The 25422-nt window shown below is 26.2% G+C and overlaps 4 protein-coding genes across 4 annotated transcripts; 1 reads left to right on the forward strand and 3 right to left on the reverse strand.

Moving 5' to 3' along the window:
• Positions 1–3080: 3080 nt before the first annotated feature.
• On the forward strand, positions 3081–8184 carry LOC122849523 (puromycin-sensitive aminopeptidase-like). The gene is made up of 7 exons (XM_044148242.1): positions 3081–3474; positions 3634–3878; positions 4663–4813; positions 5047–5335; positions 5416–5542; positions 5635–5648; positions 5800–8184. Exons 1-7 carry the CDS (start codon positions 3235–3237, stop codon positions 7449–7451), a joined length of 2718 nt encoding a protein of 905 aa, XP_044004177.1. The 5' UTR covers positions 3081–3234; the 3' UTR covers positions 7452–8184.
• A 227-nt stretch (positions 8185–8411) lies between these two features.
• LOC122850533 (citron Rho-interacting kinase-like) lies at positions 8412–10968 on the reverse strand (the record flags this gene model as incomplete). Its single annotated transcript, XM_044149663.1, has 2 exons — positions 8412–10581; positions 10624–10968. Coding segments are annotated over 2 exons (2403 nt in total), but the record flags the coding sequence as incomplete, so codon positions are not given.
• On the reverse strand, positions 10967–12583 carry LOC122850534 (putative leucine-rich repeat-containing protein DDB_G0290503). The gene has a single exon (XM_044149664.1). The coding sequence runs from the start codon at positions 12110–12112 to the stop codon at positions 10967–10969; it is 1146 nt and encodes a 381-aa protein (XP_044005599.1). The 5' UTR covers positions 12113–12583.
• A 1753-nt stretch (positions 12584–14336) lies between these two features.
• LOC122850535 (SET and MYND domain-containing protein 4-like) lies at positions 14337–22244 on the reverse strand. Its single transcript, XM_044149665.1, has 3 exons — positions 22229–22244; positions 14459–15118; positions 14337–14344 (listed from the first exon to the last, which is right to left on the reverse strand). The coding sequence occupies exons 1-3, from the start codon at positions 22242–22244 to the stop codon at positions 14337–14339; spliced, it is 684 nt and encodes a 227-aa protein (XP_044005600.1).
• Positions 22245–25422: the final 3178 nt, after the last annotated feature.

Consider the following 25422-nt stretch of genomic DNA (forward strand, 5'->3'; position numbering starts at 1 on the left):
TGAAAATTTGATTCAAGAGGCTTCTTCGTATTATTTTTTTTTTCTTTTTTTACTCTCTCACTTACTCACTCTCTTTTTTTTTTTTATCTATTTTTTTTTCTTTCCTTATTTTTTTGCTCTTTTTTTCTCTTTTTATTCAACTTCAACTTTTTTTTCTTTCGCCACGCACCACAGTTATGTGTTTATACACACAATAATATATTACTTTTTAAATAAATACTGTAAATTACATTTTATAAAAATTTTTATTTAAATATTTCATTTATCCATTGCTATTTATTATTTTATTTGTTTATTGTAAATTCTTAACGTTGTCAGAGATCAAAGTTTTGCAAAGTCTACCAGCACGCCGAACAAATGTACAAAACTGAAAGCAAATTGTGTTGAGAATTGTTGAGAATTGAGTAGGGAGAGCCATAGACATTTGTATACAATATACATACATACACATAAATGTTATATTACACTGATATCTCTATATACTCTCACCCCCCCGCACCTCTGCGATAGTCCATACATGTGCTTATGTTTGTATGTATTATTGACCATGGAATACTTAAATCCCGTGAGATTCTCCATCAATTTTTACTCATATATGTAATACTACATATATGTTTTTACTCCAAAAAATTAATTCTAATAAGTATATAATTACTTATTGAAATTAAAATAATATATTTTTTATTATTTTACTTTGACAGCTCTTTTTTCTCTTGTGCTAAAATGAATCGATAAAAAATGAATGGTGGTAAGGTAGAAAATGATAACAACAGTTATATACATGTAAATATGTAATATATATATACTTGACAATTTGACATATACTTTTTTAAATGTAAAAAGCAGTAAAGGAAAATATGGGAAATTAATTATTATAAATAAGTAAAAAATAATTATTAAAAAGAGTATAATAATATTTTAAAAAATAGTTTTTGTTAATAATAGAGAAATATATAAATTTTTAATGAAATTTTGTTTGCATTTAAAAAAACTTGTCTCGAGTTTTCTTTTTTTTCAGATTTTATAATTCATACATATGAAAATAGATTTTTCCACCCTCTTATTCAATTAAATATCCAGACACCCTTTGCCATTTCGTAATTCAATTATAATAGGTCAAATCCAATCAAGCAACAGCTTGTTTAATTTTTAATTAAAAAAAAAAAACAAGAGTATTCCTAAAAATAAAAAAAGAAGAAAATGGATTGTCGGAAAGAATTATGTTGATACAATTGATGTAATAGCACAATATAAAAAGTCCCTGAAAGAACAACGATCAGTGGAAATAACTAAACCGCCATTTTATCGCGCGGAAAGCAGCGGAAAGTTTGAACGACATTTTTTTTTGAACTTAGATTATCGAATAGTGTTTAAATGTCAGTTTATTTGCATCAATTGATGAATGATATAAAATCGTTAACATATGATCGAATCGAATTCAAATTTTAATTAACAAATAAAATCATAAGAATGATATCATTAAACATAAATTGAGTACTACAATAGAGAAGTGAGTATAAAATTATTTCACATAAATTTGATACACTGATAAATTCTATAAAACCATTACTTTTTTTGAAAATGCTATTGTGATTGAATTATAATTTTTTTTCTTAGACGATAATAATGAATCAAACCGAACGACGAATTCGGAACGAGTTCCTGAATCTGATTCATTTGGCAGCCGTATTAATTATTAATTCAGTTGGGATCCATTCGGAAACTCTCTTAGATCTTCAAGATGGTGGACATCAGTGCCTATCTAAATTGATGCAGGGCTGAATCACCACCATCTTGAAGACCCGAAAAAATGAAAGTTTCTGAACGGACCCCCGGCTTATTCACTCCGCATTATTTGTGCAAGTTATGTTTGCCATTAAGCAAATAAGTTTAACTTTCATATTTAGTGCACGCAAACATTTTTGAATTCTCACGTGTACAAAACACCTATAGATAACACCATATTTTAATGTTGTAAACTGGTTGAGGATTAAGGCATTACCAGTGCTGGTAGAAAACAATGAACTATTGCTGAAATTTTTGTAGTAAATTCTTGAAATAACAATACGCAATCTTGAATTTTTTGTTAATTTTGTTGTAACTACTTATTTTTTAATTAATTGTTAAAGTCGACTACTTTTTTAGAGGCTAAACATAGGGTCTTACGGAGAGCCAAGTTTAGTTTTCTAATTACCTGGTTAGCCATTTTGAGAAAAACAATTACAGATTTACCAAAAACTAGAGATTTATAAAAGAAAAAAAAAGGAAATTTTTGATATAAAAATCAATAGGGCTTTGTGACCTTTTTATTTTACAATAAATAAAAATAAATTTTTGTCTTTGTCTAAATACTTGAGTGGAAGTGAGAAACAAGATTTTCTCCTTCTTTTTTATTTCTTTCGCACTCATAGAAATATTATGTTTCTAAACGCCATCCGAAAGAGGTCTCTAGATATGCGCGGGTAACACCTTAAGTAATGTTGAGAGCACATATTAATATCTAAGTTGTTGTATTATCACCATTTTTGCCAATTTTTTTTTCGCTAATTATGCGTTTTTTTTTTAAATTGTTTTTCTAAGTGAATAACTATTTTCATAATAAACATACATAAAATGAGTACTAACTTTTTTCTTTTTTCTTTATCTTTTGCGACAGCATCATTGTTAACCCTGGTGGAAATATTTCTCCGACTTTTCTCCATCATTCTCCATTATTTATCCATATTACCCATGGTTGGAGAAATGGTGAAAAAAGTCAGAGAATAGCTAAAAAAAAATGATGTATTAATCTACATTAATTCCTTAGCCATTTTCCAAAATTAATTTAATCTATTAAAGTAAAGTACAAGCTTAAAGAATGCAGTCTATAAAAAAAAAAAAATCAGAATAAAATAAATTTTTAAATTTGAAAAAAATGCGCCAATAGATAAAATGTAGGCATGTAAGTAACTCAAAAAGTCGGTAATGTAGAAAGTATATTGGCGTTATACCATATTATTTTCTGTCTCTCTTCAAGACAAAAATTGGTCTTCTGCGCTGATATACTGACATTTAGTAAATAATAAAAATAAGCCGCCTCATAAATGTAGTCTGGGGCCGTGCAGTGTATCCACACTCAAATAAGTGACTCGCGGTACCGCGGTATCACAAAAGAAAAGCAAAAAAAAAAAGGTGTTGACGATCAAGTGAGTTGGCAAAAACCTCTTGAATTATATTTTTATTCAAATAACACGAATGTTATTTGGGAAATTGATTGGTAAAAGAGTTATTCGTCTTGCTGTGTCACGTATTGATTTAATTCAACGTTATTGTTATACAAATTCAAAAGTGCTTGATAATAATACTACAATGGCTACTGAAAAAACTCCGTTCAGCCGGCTTCCAACAAATATTCGTCCATTTCACTATGAAATTACATTAAGACCTGATCTTAAAACCTTGACATTTGAGGGTACACAAAATGTCGAAATTGAGGTAATATAATTAATCATTATTATTAATTAATATATAAATTAAATTTGCTATTAATTTTTTAACCTTTATTACTGGCATTATTGTATCCATATGTCAAACATAACCTCAAAGTTTTTTATTTTTGTAAAACTGTTAATAATAATATTATATTTTTTGTAGGTCATTGAATCAACTGATACTGTTGTATTAAATTCATTGGATCTTGATATTAAAACAGTTTGTTTTCAAAATAAAAATGGTAAAAAATTGGAAGTTCAAAAAATTGATCATTCTATTGAAAATGAGACAGCAACTTTAAAATTTGGTGAAAAATTACCAACTGGAAAAGATGGAAGACTTTTTTTTGATTTTGTTGGTGAAATTAATAACAAGATGAAAGGTTTTTATCGAAGCAAATATACTGGGTAAGACATATAAATTTATTTTAAATAACAATGATCCAAGTTTCAATCATAATTATATCATCGACAAATAGAATAATTTTTTAAATAATTATTCTTGTTATATTTCTCATTGAAATATCTTAACTATGACTCATATATTTTTCAATATAATTTTTATCTTTTATTTGGGCAACAAAAAACAATGACAATATCATTCAAAGCATAGAGCTTAATGATAATAAAAAGAAATATCCAAAAGATAAACAAGATTAGTCGAAGTAAAAAAAAAAAAAACAAAAAAAAAAAAACGATAGAACAAAGTAAAAAAAACCTTATCAAGCTCAGTAATCTGGAAAAATTCCTGTGTAAACTTTTTTTTTTTTTTTTTTCTTTTAATTTTTATCTTTTTTTTATTTTTCAAAAAAACAATTCCAGTAAATATATATTTTATCGGATTACGTTTGTTTGTCTTGAAAAAGAAAATTCCAAAAAGAATAATAGAATGAAAAAAAAAAAAAAATGCCTAAAAAGATAAGAAAGAGTTTAAAAAAAAAATATAAAAACTTATAAGTACTTAAAATATATTTAATGATTGTCGCTTATGAAAATACAAATTACTAGTTTCTGTATCAATTTTATGTTCAACATTAGCAAGTTCTTATGTTCTCATGTTGAGACAAGCCAAGATTTAATAGAGCATTTAGTATAATTCTAGTAATTGATAAAATAAATAATCACTGGTCTGAGTAATATGGTAAGATATTAATGAAATATATAATTTATGTATGCTTGATATTGATTGCAGAGAGGATGGTTCAGTCAAATATGCTGCTGTAACCCAATTCGAAGCAACTGATGCAAGACGTTGCTTTCCCTGCTGGGATGAGCCGTCAATCAAGGCCACATTTGGTATTACACTTAATGTACCAGCTGGTATCACCGCACTTTCAAACATGGTGAGCAATAGCTCTTTTTTTTATTCATTATTTTACTTTAATAAATGTTCTCATTCATTTTTATACATTTTATTTTATTTTGATTGATCAGTTGAAGGTATTCAAAAAAACAAAAACAACTTTGAGCATGAAATTAATGCTATTTTTGTTGATTGAAATTTACGACTGACTATTTAATTGTAAATTGTTAGTTTTTTATTTTTAACAATAATTAATTCTTTATGTTGTTATAGCCAGTTGAAACAGTAGAAAAAAAATCATCAACGGAAACAATTAAATTTGAAAAATCAAAAATAATGTCAACATATTTAGTTGCTGTTGTTGTTGGTGAATTTGATTATCTTGAAGATAAAACAATTGATGGTACTGTTGTTCGTGTGTATACACCAAAAAAAAAACAAGAACAAGGCCGTTTTGCATTGGAAGTTGCAACAAAAGTATTACCATATTATAACAAGTATTTTGGAATTTCTTATCCATTACCAAAAATGGATCTGATTGCAATTGCTGATTTTTCAGCTGGTATTTATTATTTTTATTATATTAAATATGTTCAAAATATTAAAATTTTTTTTTAAAATTTATTTATTTGTATACTTTAGGTGCTATGGAAAATTGGGGCTTAGTTACTTACCGAGAAACTTGTCTTCTTGTCGACCCTGAAAATACTTCAGCAGTATCGAAACAATGGATTGCACTTGTTGTTGCTCATGAACTGGCTCATCAATGGTTTGTTACTTTCTTGAAAAATCTTTTATAAATGAAAATTATGAAAAAAAAAATATTTGCATCACTAATTTGATATTTTATTTTCGTTACAGGTTTGGAAATTTGGGTAAATATTTTTAAAAAATTTTCACTAATATTTTATTTTTTATTTTTTGATTAAAAATTTGTAGAACAACTAGAAAAAAAATAGCGATTTATAACTTATTAAAATAGAAAAAAAAAAAAAAAATTATCTTAATAAATTAATTAATTTACAGTTACAATGGAATGGTGGACACATCTATGGTTAAACGAAGGCTATGCATCATTTGTTGAATTTCTTTGTATTGCACATTTATTCCCTGAATGGGACATATGGACACAATTCGTAACAGATACATATATTAAAGCACTGGAACTTGATGGTTTAAAAAATAGTCATCCAATCGAAGTACCAGTTGGCCATCCATCTGAAATTGATGAAATATTCGACGATATATCATATAATAAAGGTGCATCAGTAATACGTATGTTACATTCATATATTGGTGATGATGATTTTCGTAAAGGTATGAGCTTATATCTTAAACGTCATAGTTATGCTAATGCTGAAACTGAAGATTTATGGGCAGCACTTGAAGAAGCAAGTAATAAACCAATACGTGCCGTTATGTCAACATGGACAAAGAAAATGGGTTTCCCAGTATTACGCATTGAACAAAAACAAAAAGGTAATGATCGTATCTTATCATTATCACAAGAAAGATTTTTGTCTGATGGTAGTGTCGATAAAGATAATAATTTATGGATGATACCAATAAGTGTATCAACATCAAAGTCACCAAAAGATATATCTTTATCAATTGTTATGAGTGAAAAAACACAAGAAATAATTATAAATAATGTTGATGTTAATGATTGGATTAAAGTTAATCCAGGTACAATTGGTTTTTACCGTACAAGTTATAGCCCAGAAGCATTATCATTAATAATGCCAGCAATAAAAGATAAATCGTTGCCACCATTGGATAGACTAGGTTTACTTGATGATTTGTCAGCAATGGTACAAGCTGGACATGTATCAACAGTTGAAGTATTACGTTTAATGCAAGCATTTCAATATGAAGATAATTATACTGTTTGGTCAAGTATTGTTAGTAGTTTGGGTAAAATAAGTATATTAATTGGACACTTGGACATTGATGATAATTTCAAATCATTTGGTAGAAGTTTATTAAAAGATATAGCAACAAAACTTGGTTGGGAAGCAAAACCAAATGAAAGTCATTTAGATAAATTACTAAGATCATTAGTATTAGGAAAAATGGCTGCATTAAAAGACAAAGATACAATTGAAGAATCTAAAAAACGTTTTAAACAACATGTTAATGGTGAAAATATATTATCAGCTGATTTAAGATCAGCTGTTTATCGTGCTGTACTTGCTGATGGTGATGAAAAAACATTTAATATTATGCTTGATCTTTATCGTAAATCAGATTTACATGAAGAAAAAGATAGAATATTACGTTCACTTGGTTCAGTCAAAAATGAAGATTTATTAAACAAAGTTATGGAATTTTCAATGAGTGATGAAGTACGTGCACAAGATACTGTATTTGCAATAATGTCTGTTGCTGTTAATAGTAAAGGACGTTTACCAGCATGGGAATTTTTCAAAACAAATTGGAAAATATTATTGAATCGTTATGATGGTGGATTTTTATTATCACGATTGGTTAAATCTACAACTGAAAATTTTGTAACTGAAGATAAAGCTAGTGAAGTCGAACAATTTTTCAAAGAACATCCAATACCTGGTACTGAAAGAACAATTCAACAAGCTGTAGAAAGTATAAGAATGCACGCTGCTTGGCTTGCTAGAGATCAAGCTGCTATTGAAAACTTCCTCAAAACGAGTGGATATTAAAAAATGTTTTTTAATGTTAAAATTGCAAAAGTAAAAAAAACAACAAAAAAAATATATAACAAACGATTAAACTTTTGTGTTCTTTGGTGCTCTCCTTGGAATGTAATCTGATTAATTTTTTTTTTTTTTTTTTTTTTATTATGAAACGTTTATTTGAGTGTTTAGCAATTTCCAGAGATTTTCGTAAAATAAAAGAATAATAATTAATAATAACAAACCAATAATGTTCATTCACCGACTTTGTATACTTTATGATTTTTCAAATATACGTACTTAATATTATATCAATGTTTTATGGTATTTTTACTCGTTATATGTATTTTTAAATTTTTTTAAATGAAACTACTACCAGAAAAATTTCTCCGTCATTAATTTTATGCCATTAGAAGCTTTCTGGCAATTTGTCAAAAAAGAAAAATGCCGGAAAAAGTATTTTTATCAGGGAAATAAATAAAATAAAGAAATGATTATTACAAAGATATCAATTTAATATTGATGAAAATTAATAATAACAAACGCAACATCAACAGTAAGCATTCTAAGCTATTGAATACCATGAAATCAATATTTAGTACCGAAGAAAAAACATTTTAGTTGATCTGAAAACCTAAGAATTGATTATTTCATGTTTGTGGGGGTTTGAAGGTATTTTTCAGTATTTTTGGGAATATTTGAATTAGCACATTATTCCAAGAATTAACAAATAATTAGGTAAAATTAATTGAAGCAATTTCAGAATTTATTAACTTTCGATTAATTAATTATTTATTAAATAATGTAATGGCGTTAAGTTAGCGGAAACAAAAATACAAAAATTTTATTAAAATCGACTGCAAATGTTAGCTCATTGTAACTATCTAGTTTTCATAATTTATCAACTTGTTTAATATAAATTATATAATAAATACTAAATTGTTACTGTTTTTTTATTTGTTTTTTGTTTTTAATCTAAACAAATTATTATGAAAAAAATATTGTCTTTCAATGTCCTTCTTTTTCAAGTTCAACAACACAATTAAGATCTAAACGATTCTTCCTAATCTTAATAATGTTGATGACATTGTATTTTTAGCTAAACATGGTGTTGATATGTTTTTATTGATTTTAATGCATTTAACCATGATTTTTTATCAACTCGATTCAACGCCATAATATCAAGACGTGGTGGTGATGACCAACATGGACGTGAGCCTTCTTCAACTCTAAATATAAGTTCTAAATCTGATTTTGTTGTACCAGGTATATCTGTTTGATCAATTGTATCACGTATAGAAAACCCAGATTTACCAGTTAAATTAATTTTATTTATCGGTGACATATTTTTTAATAGTTCTTTTTCATAAACACATAAGTAACCATCTTCAAGACGTAAATATTTTGTATCCCATAATGTTTTACTATTATCAGTAACTTTAACCCAACTTTCCATTGTAATTTTATTATTTTTATTATCTTTTTTATTATCAACAACATCATCAACATCATTATCATTATCATGAAATGTTGTATAATCTGATTCATCAATCGTTAATGTTTGTACAGAAACACTTAATGTTGATATGCTTTCATCTGAATTACTCAAACTTTGTATAAGATATTCAATAAAACCATCAGATAAGCCACAATTTGCTTCAGCTTTTGATGAGCATTTACAATGTGTTATTAATTGACAATGTAAACAGATTGATACTTGTTTACCAACTTGTATTGTTTCATTACATACTGTACATTTGCCACTTTTTAATAATAATGTTTTAACATTAAATTCATGTATTTTATGACTTGATCTTTTTATTGATGCTAAATTATGATGTATCAATGTATCATGTGAATTTTCTTCATTTTTATTATTATTAGATTTTTTAGGACTATTTATTAATGTTGTTTTTTTAGTTGGTGATGTTGGTATTGTTGATGCAATTGTTGCTTTTAAATCTAATAATTGTTCAATTAAAGTTTTGACTTTAGCTCTTTCACGTGATAATTGATTTTCTAATTCACAATAACCAACAGGCATACTACAACCATTTAATTGCGTTAAAGATGGTAATTGTTCTTTTTGTTTTGATTTAAATATTTTATCACAAAAGTTTATTTTTTTGTTTGATTGTTCTTCTAATTTTAATTGTAAATAATTAATTAATTTTGTTTGTTGTTGTCTTGTACCTTCATTTTTAAATTCATGCTCAGAATAAAATCGTCTCATTTCTTCAAATACTGATTCTAATTCAGTAATACGTGAACGTAATTCTCGTTCTTGTTCAGTTGATGATTGTAAATTATTTGTTAATGCTTCATTGTAATCTTTTAATTGATGTAAACGTGTTAAATATACTGAACTTTCTTCTTTAACTTGTTTTGCATCAGTTTTAGCATGTTCAAGTGCACTTTCAAGATCTAATAAATCACATTTCATTTCATCTACTTTCATTGTTGTGCTTGATAATTTATTTGATAAATCTTGTACTTTTTCTTTATATTCATTATTTTGTTGACGTAAATGATCTGTTTCATTTTCAGTATCAATTTTATCTGATTCTAGTTTTTCAATTTCACGCTCAGCAATAAGACGTTGTGTTTTTTCTTCATTTTGTCTAATTTTAGATTCACGTAATTTTTTTTCAACATCATCAATGTCTTTTTGTAGTCTCATTTTTTCTTGTACAAGTGTATTTTCACGTGTCTCATGATCAGATGTTAATCTTTCATAATCAGTCAATTGTTCTTCTAATACAACACATGTTTCTTTTAATACTTCATTATTTAATTCAACTTCTTTTAATTTTCTTTCTAAATCATCAATTTTACATTCCAATGAATTTTTTAATTTATTCAATTTTGTTATGTCATCTATAAAACATTTATTTTCATTTTTTAATGATAATACACGTTCTTGATTTGTTTGCATTTCTTTTCTTGCAGCATCAAGTTCTCTTCTTAAATTTGAACTTGATGTTTGTAATTGTTGAATTTGTTCATTTGCTTGTGTTAATGCACGTTGTGCTGAATCAGCTTGTAAACGATTTGTTGATGATTGTTTTGTAACATCAGCTAAAGATGTTTTAGCTTTATTTAGTTCATTTGATATTTTTTTAGATTTATCATCAATTTCTTCTTGTTTTTTATTTAATTTTTCAATTAATTCATTTTTTTCTTTTTCTAATTGCTCAATCTTATCCTTTGATAATTTTTCATTACGTTCAGCAATTCTTTTATCAATATTTGCATTTTGTAATTCAATATCTTTTTGTATCCTTATGTCTTTTTCAGTATTGAATTTATCACGTGATAATTCTAAACGTTTTTCTAAACGTTCAATTCGTTGATCATACATTTTTTTTTCATCATCTGTTAGTTGTTGTTGTGTTGTGGTTGTTGCTGATGATTTTTTATCAGTATTACTTTTCAATCTTGCATTTTCAGCTTCTAATTTAGTAACACTTTGTTGTAAATTATTGAGTAACTTTTCAAGTTCTTCAACTTTACGTAACTGAAATTTAACTTGTAATTTAACTTTATCTATCTTCACTTTGTTTTAAATTTATTATTGTATTATTTAAACTAATTTTTGTTTTATTTAATTTAATTTTCATATCTTTATTTTCTCTACGTAATTCTTCAATATCATTTTCTAAATTTTTAACAATATCATCTTCATTATTAATATCTTCAAGTTGTTTTGTACGTTCTTTTAATTGATTACGTAGTGCATTAATTTCTTCATCACGTGGTGGTATCATTGATTGTGCACTACATAATTGTTCTTTAACATCTTTTAAATCTGATTGTGCTAATTCTAATGCAACAGTCATTCTTGATAGTCTACAATGATTACCATCTCTTTCATTTTTCAATTCATTTTCTAGCTCATTATTTTTTAACATTTCAGATTCAAGTTTCATACGTATTTCAGCAAGTTGATTATGACTTTTTGTTGCTATTTCTTCCAGCTTATTTTCAACACCAGCAACACTTTGACGACGTAACTCACGTGTTTTAGCTAATGATTCTTTATATTGTATTTGAAATGTACGTAATTTATGTAATTCAGCAGTTGTTGTTTCTAAATCACATTGTGAACGTTGTAATTTTGATGACATTTCATTATTAATTGTACATAATTCAGTAATACGTATTGCTTGACTTTCAATATGTTTATTTAAACGTTGTAGCTTTTGTTTTTCTGATAACTCCCATTTTTGTTTAGCATTTGTTATTAGATCAAGTACTGTTCTTTCTAAATCACGACGTTCTTCAGTTTTAGCATCTAATTGTCTACTTAATGAATTCATTCCTGATTTAATTTTAGTTAATTCACATTCAAGTTTTTTTCTTTCTTTTAATGATGCTTCAAGTTTAATTTGTTTTTCTTCAAGCTGTAATTCTAATGCTAAACGTGCATCCTCACTTAATTTTGCGTGTAATTCAAGTAATTTTTTTTGTGCACTCTCAGGATCATTCATATTTTTTTCTAATTTTTTAGACAATTCTAATTTTTCATTTGACATATTTGATAATGTTAATTCTTTTGTTTTTGATGGTAATTCAAAAAGACGACGTTTTTGTTCTTGGAGTTCTCTTTTTCTATCATTTCGTAGTTGTAATGATAACTCTGAATTTTCTTTACTCATTTTACTTGGACTTTTTGGCAATGACAACATTTCTTACAATTTATTTTATTAATTAATCACCTTTATTGATGAACCACTTATTCTTAAAGATTGTTATTAACACTATTTATACATTAATGTATAAAAAATTGTTTATATTTGATAACAACATTTAAGGCATGTCCAACGCCGGTTTTAGAGTGTTGTGGAGGGGAGAATGTCCTATCTATTTTATATTACAAGAAATGCACTGCCAACCCCAAAAAAATAATTTTTTTTTTTTTAAATCAATCATAACACGTTATTTTTACCATATTTGACCTTATTTCATAATAAAAAAATGTTTATTATCTTATTTTATTTAAATTTATTTATCCAAAATATCATTTACTATAAATTAAAAATTATGTTGAAATTTAATGTTGGCCAACTTGAATATAGAGTGAGACTGGCAGAAGAGATCACGGCAATTACGTGTCTGTGTGACCACACATGCAAACTTCTTCTGTCAGTTTTACTCTATGTTCATTTACTTATGTTCTGTAATCGACAATATGTGCAATAATATGTCAAATTAAAATTTTCAAGTTAAATTTCGTTATCATATTTATTCAACATTTGTATATTTTTATAATGATTCACATACATCATAAAATTAATTATTTTTATTAATAAATAAATCCGTACAACAAACTTTTTTCATATACGTGATTATAATTTATTAAACTCTATTTTCTGATTATAAACATATACATATATATTAGTATTTCAATAGTTGTCAAAACATATTACTCTAGATTTTTAATCATATCTTGTTATTTAACTTCAAAAGATTATGCATTAGTTAATGTGTTCTATGCCGACAATAATATGTCAAAATTCATTTGTATTTTATTTATTACGACTTTTTCACATAGCTCAGTCTTTTTCATTTTATAATATATCAGTTTTTCGAAATAGTCTTGTATTTTTTCATAGTTTCAAAGGTTTGTGTTATGGCCATAAGATATGTATAACTTCGAAAATGTCAATGGTTAATTAATTTAAGAAAAACCACCGACAAAAAAATTATAAAAAAATTAGAGATTGTGTATTATTACATAAATAATCTACTGTCGAAATTTCAAAAACTTCTCTGTATTTTCGTTCCGCGTTGGACATGCCTTAACGACAACCGGTGTCTTGATGGTCTTGATGTCTGACGAGACTCGTCAGACGAGTGACGTCCAGAGTTGCCAGGTTCTGAAAGGGGCGAAGCGCCACGGTGCGGCTAGGACGGAGCCAAAATGCGCCATGTTTTTTCGTCTAGAGAGCCAATAAAAGCGCCAAAATTTAAAAAAAAAAATAGGTGTAAAATAATATAAAAACAAAACATAAATTTACAATTAATGTCGCTAAAAAGCCTCAATTTTTAAATACCTGTCTATTTATCATACCTTTAATAATCAAAAGACGTGAAATATCCAAAAAAATGTCAAAATTTTGAAGTATAAAGTTGAATAATTTGCTGGATAAAAAAAAACTAAAAAAAAAATTAGGCGCTGCAGTTTTTATTATTATATTATTATTATACCATGTATCGAAAGCGCCTAATTTTTTTTTTAGTTTTTTTTTATCCAGCAAATTATTCAACTTTATACTTCAAAATTTTGACATTTGTCTTTGAGACTACGTTTTTGTATTTTGGATTAAGACTTGGATAAATAAATAATACGTTTTGGTTTTTTGAGCATAAAGTAATATTGTGTTTTTTGTTAATTATTTTGATTTGATTGTAATTATTTTTCTTGTAACTTTACCCAACCCTTCTACCACAACCAGCACACTGAGCGAGTCTAGCTTCCCTCTAGGCTAGTTATTGGTGGTTATTTGGTTCATTTATTATTGTTTTCGGTTGTTGGGTTCGATTGTTGTTATTTTGTGTCCTTTGAGTATGAATGTGTTAAGCCTTTTTCGAGTTTTAGGGCGAATTGAAAACTCATGATTTTAACGTAAGCCTTTTTCGAGTTTTAGGGCGAATTGAAAACTTCACGATTTTATCAAATAATAATAATAGTTAGTTATTTTGTATTTTGGATCTGGTTAGTTTTGTGGTTTGAGCTAATAAAATAAATAAACCGAATAACATTCTTGATAATTAGTCCGAGAAGGTAACACGCAGAAATGCCACGTTGCCAAACCAAAAAGCTTCGCCTACGTAATATTAATTCTTTATTTTTTATCGAGTTGATATTGTCAACTATTCTTTTCAATTCTTTTAAACCACCTACAGAGTTTAGTGACCTTGAAATCATTTTCACTGCCATTAATTTTTCTGTATCTACATTGTCACATTTTAAAATTTCTCCCAATATTAAACATTCAATATTATGATAACTATTCCATGCTTTTTTTTACATCTGTCAGAGCAATAGATGACGTTCGGACAATTATCACATGGTACAGCTGCCCAAGTTTGACGACAACAATGCCAACAATTTGTAAAACGTATTTTATCACCAGGAGTTGTTGCAAATGGTTCAGAAATGTAAATAAATTCACCAGATTTGATGTCTCTTGTTGCAACAATATGTTGATGATTTTCATTAGTTTTTTTCAACTCAATTGCATCAGATGCACCAACTATTATTGCATTATCATTTTTTATTTCTGGTATAAATTTAATAATTTCACGTGGTTCATTAAGCTCATTCATCATCTTTGAATATTTATCTGTGATGTCGTATGTTCGATTATATTTTTTTAAATAAGAAAGCCACTGGATTGCATTAGCCTTTGAAATACCTGTTTCAAGTTCTGAGCTTGGTTTCAATGCTTTGAAACACAATGATTGACGTAAAAATAATTTTGTTTTTAATTTATCTGGATAGCCTCTCTTTAATGAACGTTCAATGTCAAGAAGACAATCTTCATAGAGTCTTGCTCTGAACAATACAGCTGAACGATTTGCATAAGCCAATGACAGTTCTTTGGATTCAACTGGTGCAAAAGCAATACTCTTTGTGTATGCTTCGATTGATTTGCGTAAATAATCTTTATCTTTTGCAGTAGTGTATTCTTTGTTACCAACGAACAATGTTGACACGAAAACATTGAATGATTATTTTTGAATACATAGTATTTGATCTATTTTTTTATTTAAACAGCTTCTTTCACACGCGCATCAATTCCAAGTTTTAAAAGCACGACTACATAAGCGGCAATTGAACCAAACATCTGAAAATAATTTTCAAAAATTGAATATTCATATTTATATAAATGCCATTAACATCAAATAAAATAAATCTAAAATTTTCAAAAATTTTATTATTGGTAAAAAAAAAAATTATTTAAACTCGATTCATCCTAAGCCACTTGCCAATATTTCCGATTTCCTCCGATTTTTAAAAATCGGAGTAATTCGGAAAGAATCAGAGAAAATGCGGACGAAAATCAGAAAAAATCGGAATAAGTCGGAGATAATCGGAAAAAAGATTTTTTCTCTTACTTACTTAAGATAATGCAAGAAATCATTTTCACTAGGTTCGTGAGAAAGTTTTATTGAAGTGTCATAGTAGTTTCATCATAGAATCCGATAATAATAATGTTGATAATCTACACTGAGAGAAATTTTAACTAAAAATTAAAATCATGGTTGAATAGAAATTACTATAGTACTTTGTAATTTTTGTTTTAATTCTGGGACTGGCCGCGAGAGTTGGAATTCTACAATAAAATTATGTAAAATGTGTAAAATGTCAAAAAATTGCTAGGTTACTTCAAGCCTCTATACATCGTTATCCATTGCAGATAGACATGGGGTTGAGTGAAGTTTATTATTGAAAATTCAATTCTAAACAATTTATGAAGAATTACTTTTTTTGATTAATCTCTTAGATTATGAGTTATGAGTTAATTAAATAAAGAACATACATGTTTAGTGAAAACAATAAAAATTATTATATGTTTGAATGAAAAATACTGCACAATTTAATAAATATTCTTATATATATAATAAAAATTATCATGTACACATATAAAAGTTAGCATAGACTTAAATATTTTTTACTATATCGCTTTGTAAAAATTCTGTTTGTGGGGCGAAATAACACAAAGATGGCCGACCGATTGAACAAATGATTGAACTGTCATGTAATTTCAAGCATTTCTACAGCCTTATCTGTTGAAGCTAGGTATGGGGTTAAGCTAGGTTTATTATTGGTTATTTATTTCTAAACAATTCATCAAGAATAACTTTTTTCTATTTAACAATTAGTTTTCGAGTTTTGAGCGTGTAAACAGAAAAGAAAAAATGTTGCCGGGAATTGATTGCTATTCTCCGTGAATCTAGCACAAACTGCCGAACTTAACACAAAAAATGTCCAACTTTTAAATAAAATTTATAATAAAATTTAGTAAATTCTAAAACCGGTAGTGGGTAAATTCTCAGCCTGCTAAAATTTACTTGTGAGTCGTGAATTTAGTCATTTTTTTAAACAGAAATTACAATAAAATTGTGTAAATTTTATGGCTTAGTATTGTATATAGTCAAAAGCCAGATTTTTTACATAATTTTATTGTAAAAATTATCTATCAATATACGAATAATTCTTATAAATGACGGGGGAACGCAGTTTTACTATTTATTTTGTAATTTTTTCTTTTACGTTTGTAATTCTTAGTTAATATTTCTCTCAGTGTACATTGGATTTCGAATTTTTGTCAGCAGCTCCTCCGCTGAAATTCAGAATGTTATTTATTTAAAGATGCTGCTGATATTGTAAAACTATCTTTAAGTTCTGTACAAAAACTTGCTAAAAAATATGAAAAGACATGTAATCATGCACCATTATATGCCGCGATTAGCTCTTTATATTTTACAAAAAAAGAATATAATGAAACATATAAATGAAGTGTGTTATCATTCAAAGAGCTTGATAATGACTTACCAGCGATAATAATTATCGATGTTTTGCGGCAAGCAGCAAAATCATGTATTGCTTTACAGAAAACAGAAAAAGGTGATATATGAAGGGTTAGCACATGAAAAATTATAGCCTGACCATAATTTAATGATAGCACGAGCCAAAAGTATACAAGCAGTTATACAAACAGTCCATTGAAATAAGTAAGAGACATTGAGTCGTTACAGATAAATATTATTAATAATTTATTCATACACAGATATAAAAAACCTGAACGATTTAAAAAAAACAATTAATATAACTGATTTTTAGGTCTCAAGTATTTCGCTAAGGAGCATGATGGTCTTAAATATGACTATGAAGGACTAATCCATGTATATAGTCAATTAAATGATATAAAACAACTTGGAATATATATCCGTATATTAGCAGAGTGGAAAAAATCTACAGAACAGAGAAATTCTGATACGGAAAATTCATCAATAGGCCTACACACTGGATCAGAGCCAATTTTTCCAATTTATTCATCATGCTTCCCCGGGAAATCGGTAAATTCAGTTCCACCAGATGTAACCAGGTACACATTCTAATGTGTATAAACGGTCGGAAAACAATGGTCCAGGAACTGAACATGGGGTGCCATGGAACTGAATTCACCTAGGTCCCTTCCCTGGTGAAAATGATTTCTCTTATTTCCCTCCGATATTTCTCCTATTTTCTCCGTATTGCTACGATCTTCTATCAATTTCTCAGATTTCCTTCGCTTTACTTCGATTTTCTCTGCATATTGTTGTATAAAAATTTCGAAAAAAAATCGGAGTAAAACAAAAAATCATTTTTTCCGATTATCTCCGACTTGTTCCGGTTTTTTTCGATTTTCGTCTGCATTTTTTTTATTGTAAATTTTAATCATTTATCTATTGTTTATTGAAATGTTGACACCTAATAATTTGAATAACAATTAATTTTACATTCATTCTTCTGAAATCAAAATTGATGCAACTTATCATTTATCTTACCCAAAACATTTTTGATCGTTAATAATTGTTTAGCATCTTTATAGGAAAGTATACAATTTGATGATAGCTCTTCATAATAGTTCAAAAAAATAAGAATAAAAATAATGCCTGTGTGATCATTTATGTATATTGAACCGTTTCAAAAAAAAAAAAAAATTTTTTTTTTTTCTCTCCCACCCCCTAAAATCTTAGTATTCAACAAGACAAACAATCTACTATTTTCGAAAAAACAGTGTTATTTGTGCAATTTTTTTATAACCGAATAAATGCTGTTTTCTTTTAAGTGTTTCAAAAAATCATAACTTTCAAAATAATCAATATATTTGAATTCAAGATGATTATTTAGAAAGCTGTATCAAAAAGCTTTAGACAATATATCTTATATGCCGAATTTTTATTTTTCAATGAATGCTCAGAGGTCTTCGAATAAATAAATTATCGTTTTTTTAGAAAACAACGTTTACAAAGTTTTCTAGCCGCGAAACAGTTAATTGAAAATTTTTTTTTCAATATGTATTTTAAAGCTTTTTTTTTACGCTTTCGAATAGTCGTATTTTCAAGTCTCTAGCTTAAAAATTGATGAAGTTATGAACAAAAGTATAAAATGAACACTCTGCTTACATGTATTTTAAATGGAAAATATTCAAAGTCGATGAGCGACATTAAAAAAAAAAAAAAAAAAAAAATTGAAAATAGTAGATTGTTTGTCTTGTTGAATACTAAGATTTTAGGGGGTGGGAGAGAAAAAAAAAAATTTTTTTATAATATATTTTTTTGGCCTCCTCCTATCGGAATGACCTCATACTCGCCCTGTATTTGTGGTGCAAAGTGACTGTTTGCGGCCCTCTTAGTAACTACTGACAGTCTTGTGTTTCCCGCCCTTTCATTGCAGCGCTAGGGTGACAAACGTGTTTCTCGCCCGCTTTCCACATTGAAACGAGGAAAATGTCAGTGTGTGTGTGTGTGTGTGTGCGCAGTGAATGTGTGATGTGTTTATTTAACTGACTATTGCCTGTTGAAACCTGTCTACCTGTTGTGAACAAATATATAAAAAACAGTGCAAAATAAGTGATATTAAATTATTATAAACAAATACTAACTTGTGGAAAATAAAAAAATTATTAAAAAAATAAAAAATGAATGATGATAAAATACCAAGAGACATAAGACTCAAAAAAAAATTAACATAATAATTTTATTATTTTTTTGTTCTTATTATTCAGTTTTTTTTTTGTTTTACTTCGTCATTGAGTCATAAAAATTTTGTTTTTTTTTCTCATTATTATATTTTTTTTTTTTCATTAATATGTTTTTAATTGTGTGCCATAATAATAAAAAAATAATTATTATAATTTTGTTTTTATGTAATTTTTATTTCAACAAATTATCAATTTTTTTTAACAAATTATTAATTTTTTTTTTTTAATTTCGTCTCGCTTACCTCACCGCGGCTCATCTGCGTATGCGTCTCGTGCTGCTACACAAGCGGGCGGGATTCATGTCCATGTCGCCTTTGCATCACAATATACTATTATTTTATCTTTTAAAATCGTGAAATCATAAAATGTCAAACATGAGTATTGACTATAACATTACGAGAGCCAACTTTAGTTCACGATTGACTCTTTTGAGCATCATAAAAAGTCATCAAATGCATATATACAAATTATGCTCACAAGTAGTTTTCAAAGCCTCGTAAATTAGAACAAATATATATAAAATAAAATGGAAAACACTTTAACAATTATTTTAAAGCAATATAAATTTAATTAGTAGTTAGAATTAAATTTGTTTTTTGAATAATCAATGAAACTCAATTAAAATGATAATTAAATTTATTTAAAATACTACTGGGCACTAATTCGACTTGAACTATCGATATAAATGAGATATAAATTACTAAAGAATTTATTATTAAAACATATTATAAATGGTGAGCTTTTTTAATATCAAACTGCACATTTGTGAAATAAATTTATACTAAGATTAATTTACAGTGTGTTAATTTATATAAAAAAATCTATCTAAGAAAAATAACAAAATATTGGAAAATGTGATTAATTTCAAATAATCATTTCAATTTCAAACGAAATTTAAGTAAATTCGGTAATTTAGTAAATGTTCGTCCAGCTATTCATGCACGATTGATTAGTGAAGATTTTATTTTTAATCAGTTAATTATTATTAAAAAAGCTTGAAATATTATTAATAACATTGACAATGATATTGCTAATTTTTATTCATTGATTATGTTTTTTATTATTACTTATTATTTATCATCATTATTAAATTCTTTGCATGTATATTTTTTGCGATCATTGGTTGGGATACATGAATATAGTTGGGAGTATTTTAATCTTATTTTTTGGACTGTCATTGTCTTGTATCCATTGATATCCATCAGCATTAGTATTCAACGTCTTGAAAATCAGGTACTTTTTTTATTACAAAATAAAAAATGTACAGTTTATTATTATTCGAATGTCAAATGAACATTTTAAAAAGTTAGTTTAACAAATGTTAATTCTCTAATCAAGTTTAAATAATATTTTTTTTTTACCAATAATAATTCATATTTTATATTTTTCATTGTAATTTTTTAGTGTATTTGTGTACTTAGAATTTTTTTAAGTGAATTTTTATTATTAATCATTCTAGATGCGTAGAACTTTTGCTATTATTGTTGATATCAAGTCTAAATATTTTACAGAAAGTCAAACAACAGAGGTATATCTAAAATTTAATGATAAATAAAAAAACTTTTTTCTTGTTGAATATTGAATGCTAAATTGATTTTTTATTTTCAGCTAAAAATTTTTGCATTGCAGTTACAATTCAAAACAAAAGAATTTTTAGTTCTTTGATTATTTCCATTGAATTGTAAACTATTAAAAATGGTTCGTACACGAATTTATAGTTACTTAATTTTAAGTAACTTCAATGCCCTTAATTTTATTTTTTCAATTTTCAGATGTTCAGTTCAATTGCCACTTATATATTCGTGCTTTTACAACTAGGAATTTATTCACGTGTAAAAAGTACTGTTTAAAAGATAAAACAAATACTATATATTTTTAGAAAAAATCAATAAATGTTTTCGTGTCATTCTCACATTTTTTATATATTAAATTACAAATTTGAAAAAAAACAAACAACGACATAACATATATAGTTGCACGTATAATTTTTTGCGAGATTTTGATGTATATGTAATAAGAGAATAGTTAATGACACATTTCATTGATGGTGAACTATTTTAACATTGCACACAATAATTGTGAGATTTTAAATAAAATTATAGATAATTAATACTTTGTTGATTTACACGTAAGGTACGTGAATAACGATAATTATAGTAAAACGTGATTATATGTATTTTTTGTGAAAATTGGTTGTCATTGTTATCCGATCGAACATTGTATTTATCTGACAAGAGTATTTGTTTGTTTAGACTTTAGTTGAAATAATAATTGACTTCTATATTGTAGCTATTACAAACAAAAGTTTATAATTCAAACAGTTAATTTATTTTTAATGCAAGTATTAACTTTTAGACAATTTGATGTATATTTTAATCTAGCCAGAATTGTGATATTGTAAAATTTAACAATAAGATATACATAATGTATATATGACGAAAAAAAAAAATACACATATATATAAATAAGAAGAAATATATCTTCATTTTGTGTTTAAATTTCGACTTTTAAAAATCAAAATATCGAAATATAATTATTTGATTACAAATAAAAAAAATAGATAAAATCAGAAGTATACTCAGAAGTATACTTTATCATATTTCAATTATTAGAAATTTGACATAAGGTTATTTTATTTTATTATTTTTTCTGTTATAGTAAAACGTGATTTTGGTAATGAGCAAAAATAAAACAACTGAGCCCCCCTCAAAATGCTTTACCTGGGATTATAATAATAAGTACTATTTTTTTATACTCCTTAAAGATACAAGAATACGTTTTCGTTGTTTTTTGAAAATTTCGATTATTTTAATTGTTATTAATAAATGAATTTTTTGCCAGTGTTATAAAAAAAAAATCAGTTCTATTAATCTGCGGGACGGAATTGAATAATTTTCGTACAGTATATAAAAAAGAGACCGGTCTTTTCAAAGAAATTAAAATGATAAATTTAATTCAAAAATTAGCATAAATTATTAATAATTTTTATAAACAAATGAAAATTCTAATACTTTCTCCCTCTTTTTTTACATTTGTTCATTTTACCTTTTTTGTTCTCCATTTTGTTACGCAACTTTTCACGTTAAAAAAACTCATTAACATTAAGATTTAAAGAAGTTATCAATATTTTTCCAGTGCGTCGCGCGACAATTGAGGGTCTGGATGCAATAACACGTTGAGCACTCGAAGACATGAAAACGCGACGTTCTTTCGGTGGAAAATTAAAATTGAAAAATTAAAAAAAAAAAAACAGAGATATATAAAACTTAAAAATATACATTTTCATTCAAATAAATTTTTTTGTATCATAATTAGTTAATGCAATAAAAAATAAAAACAAAATTTTTTTTTTTGAAAAAAATCTTTTTTTTTAAACATATAACTCGTGATAACTTATTTAAAAGTTAATAAATTGACTTGAAAATTTGACTGTAGCTTTATTATAGGCTAGCGATGGCAATAGTGATATTAAAAAACTTATTTATTTATATTGTTTAACTTTTTTTATTTATTGTATTGTGCTGATGGAAAATTCAATTTGTCTAACTTCGAATGAAAAAAAAGTCGAAGAAATTTCAAAATCGAGTAACTTGTCAGTGGCAATATTGTTGAGCAGTATATCAAGAAGTTTTAGGCAAATTTTTGGGTATTTTGATTAATTATTTATTGAGTTATTAATTTAACAACAGATGGAGAGCCACCGTTAAGGCTTCGCGCGCAGTAATTTTCTTACTAACTGTCGCGCAACGCACTAGAAAAATATTGATAATTTTTTAAAATATTAATGTTAATGAGTTTTTTTAACGTGAAAAGTTGTGTACTGAAATGGAGAATAAAAAAGGTAAAATGAAAAAATGTAAAAAAAGAGGGAGAAAGTAGTAGAATTTCCATTTGTTTATAAAAATTATTAATAACTTTTGCTAATTTTTTATTTAAATTTATTATTTTATTTTTTTTAAAAAGATCGGTTTATTTTCAATATTCTGTATAAAAATTATTTATTTCCTTCTAGCAGATCAATAGATATCATTTTTTTCAATTAACACTAGCAAAAATTTCATTTATTAATAACAATTAAAATAATCGAAATTTTCAAAAAACAACGAAAACGTATTCTTGTATCCTTAAGAACTATAAAAAAATAGTACTTATATCATTGAAATCCCGGGTAAGGCATTTTGAGGGGGGCTCAGTTGTTTTATTTTTGCTCAATGGCATATTATTTATGTTTTTGTTCTTTAATTCATAGTAGTGAAAATTTTATTTAAAAAATATTTCTGTTAGATGAAAATATCATTGACATATAGGTATTGATTTTGTATGGCTTTCAATATGTACAGTTGTTTTTTTTTTTTTTTCAATTTACATGATGGACGAACGTTACCTGTATATGCAAGCCGAAAAGTATTATCCTTTTTTTTTTTTTACGAGCAATAAAATTGTTTTGTTTATTTTGTTGATAACATCTGTTTTTACAAAATAGCATTGTGTATTTAAGTAATAAGTTGTATGACACCCTGTGTAAATACAACTAATATATTAGATTCTTTTGTATTTTTTTTTGCATCAAAATTGTTCTAATAAGTCAGTCAGAAGCAAGAAGTTGACAGAACAAGTTGTCTGAAATTTAACAATATCAAAATGTTATTCAAAAAAAAAATAATAAAATTTTTAAATCACTTTGTTTTAAAAATAATTATTGTATTATATTATACACCATTCAATTTCTTAATATTCGGAATTTTATTTGATAAAATTATATTAATACATCAAAATTTATATTCACGTTTAAAAACTATTTACAGTATCAGTATGATAATAGTTTTAATGATAACGTACAGTATAATGGTTCCTCAACTTGCTGAAATGTCTTTTCAAATTCAAGCTGGTTTTACGAGTCTTATAAATATCACAATGACAACATGCGGATGTTTAACATCACTCATCGGGCTTGCAATGCATATTATAAAAAAAAAAAAAATTAACGAAGCAATTGATAAATTGAGTGAATTTGAGCAAATTGTTAAAAATAATTTATCAATTTTATACAATAATCAACGTAAATTATATCTAGTTATTATTATTTTATTAGTGTGGTTAATTATAATATTATTTCGTGTTTTTATAACATTATTTACTCTTCCGCAAAGTATTATTTACACTTCTGTTGTACCAGAAATTATAGATGGATGTTTCGTAATAAATTATGGTCTGACAATGATGTTGCTTGAAGATAAATTGAAATCTTTAAATAGTTCATTATCACGGTTTGTTTATAAAAAAAATATCGGTAATTTAGTGAATGTTCATCCAGCTATTCATACACGATTGATCAGTGAAGATTTTATTTTTAATCAGTTAATTATTATTAAAAAAGCTCGAAATATTATTAATGACATTGCCAATGATATAGCTAATTTTTATTCATTGATTATGTTTTTTATTGTTACTTATTATTTATCATCGTTATTAAATTCTTTGCATGTATATTTTTTACGATCATTATGGGGTAAACATGAATATGGTTGGGAGTTTTATAATCTTATTTTGTGGACTGTCATTGTCTTGTATCCATTGATATTTATCAGCGTTAGTATTCAACGTCTTGAAAATCAGGTATTTTTATATTACACAAATAAAAAATACAAAGTTTAATGTTATCTAAATGTCAAATGAACATTTGAAAAGTTAGTTTTTCAAATGCTAATTTTTTAATCAAGTTTAAATAATATTTTGTTTACCAATTATTGAATTCTTGAAAATTTCAGATTTTTCCAATATTTTTATTTTAACATTTATAAATATAAACATCAAATTTTTTAAAGTGATTCGATTGATATTTAAAAATTTATATTTTATATTTTCCATTGTAATTTTTAAGTGTATTTATAATTTTTTTATTGGAATTTCTATTTTTTCAATCATTCTAGATGCGTAGAACTTCTGCTATTATTGTTGATATCAAGTCTAAATATTTTACAGAAAGTCAAACAACAGAGGTATATCTAAAATTTAATGATAAATAAAAAAACTCTTTCCTTGTTGAATATTGAATGCTGAATTGATTTTTTATTTTCAGCTAAAAATTTTTGCATTGCAGTTACAATTTAAAACAAAAGAATTTTTAGTTCTTCGATTATTTCCATTAAATTGTAAACTATTAAAAATGGTTCGTACACGAATTTATAGTTATTTAATTTCAAGTAACTTCAATGCTTCAATTTTATTTTTTCACTTTT

This window comes from Aphidius gifuensis, linkage group LG2 (genome assembly GCF_014905175.1).
Source record: "Aphidius gifuensis isolate YNYX2018 linkage group LG2, ASM1490517v1, whole genome shotgun sequence".
Lineage (NCBI taxonomy): Eukaryota > Metazoa > Arthropoda > Insecta > Hymenoptera > Braconidae > Aphidius > Aphidius gifuensis.

What these genes read in the sequence shown, in the direction of transcription:
- LOC122849523 (XM_044148242.1), top strand. Translation starts at nt 3,235, where the DNA reads ATGTTATTTGGGAAATTGATTGGTAAAAGAGTTATTCGTCTTGCTGTG. An exon ending in TCACCGCACTTTCAAACATG is followed by an intron (nt 4,814 to 5,046) that starts GTGAGCAATAGC and finishes ATGTTGTTATAG; the next exon opens with CCAGTTGAAACAGTAGAAAA. An exon ending in AATTGCTGATTTTTCAGCTG is followed by an intron (nt 5,336 to 5,415) that starts GTATTTATTATT and finishes TGTATACTTTAG; the next exon opens with GTGCTATGGAAAATTGGGGC.
- LOC122850534 (XM_044149664.1), bottom strand. Translation starts at nt 12,112, where the DNA reads ATGTTGTCATTGCCAAAAAGTCCAAGTAAAATGAGTAAAGAAAATTCA.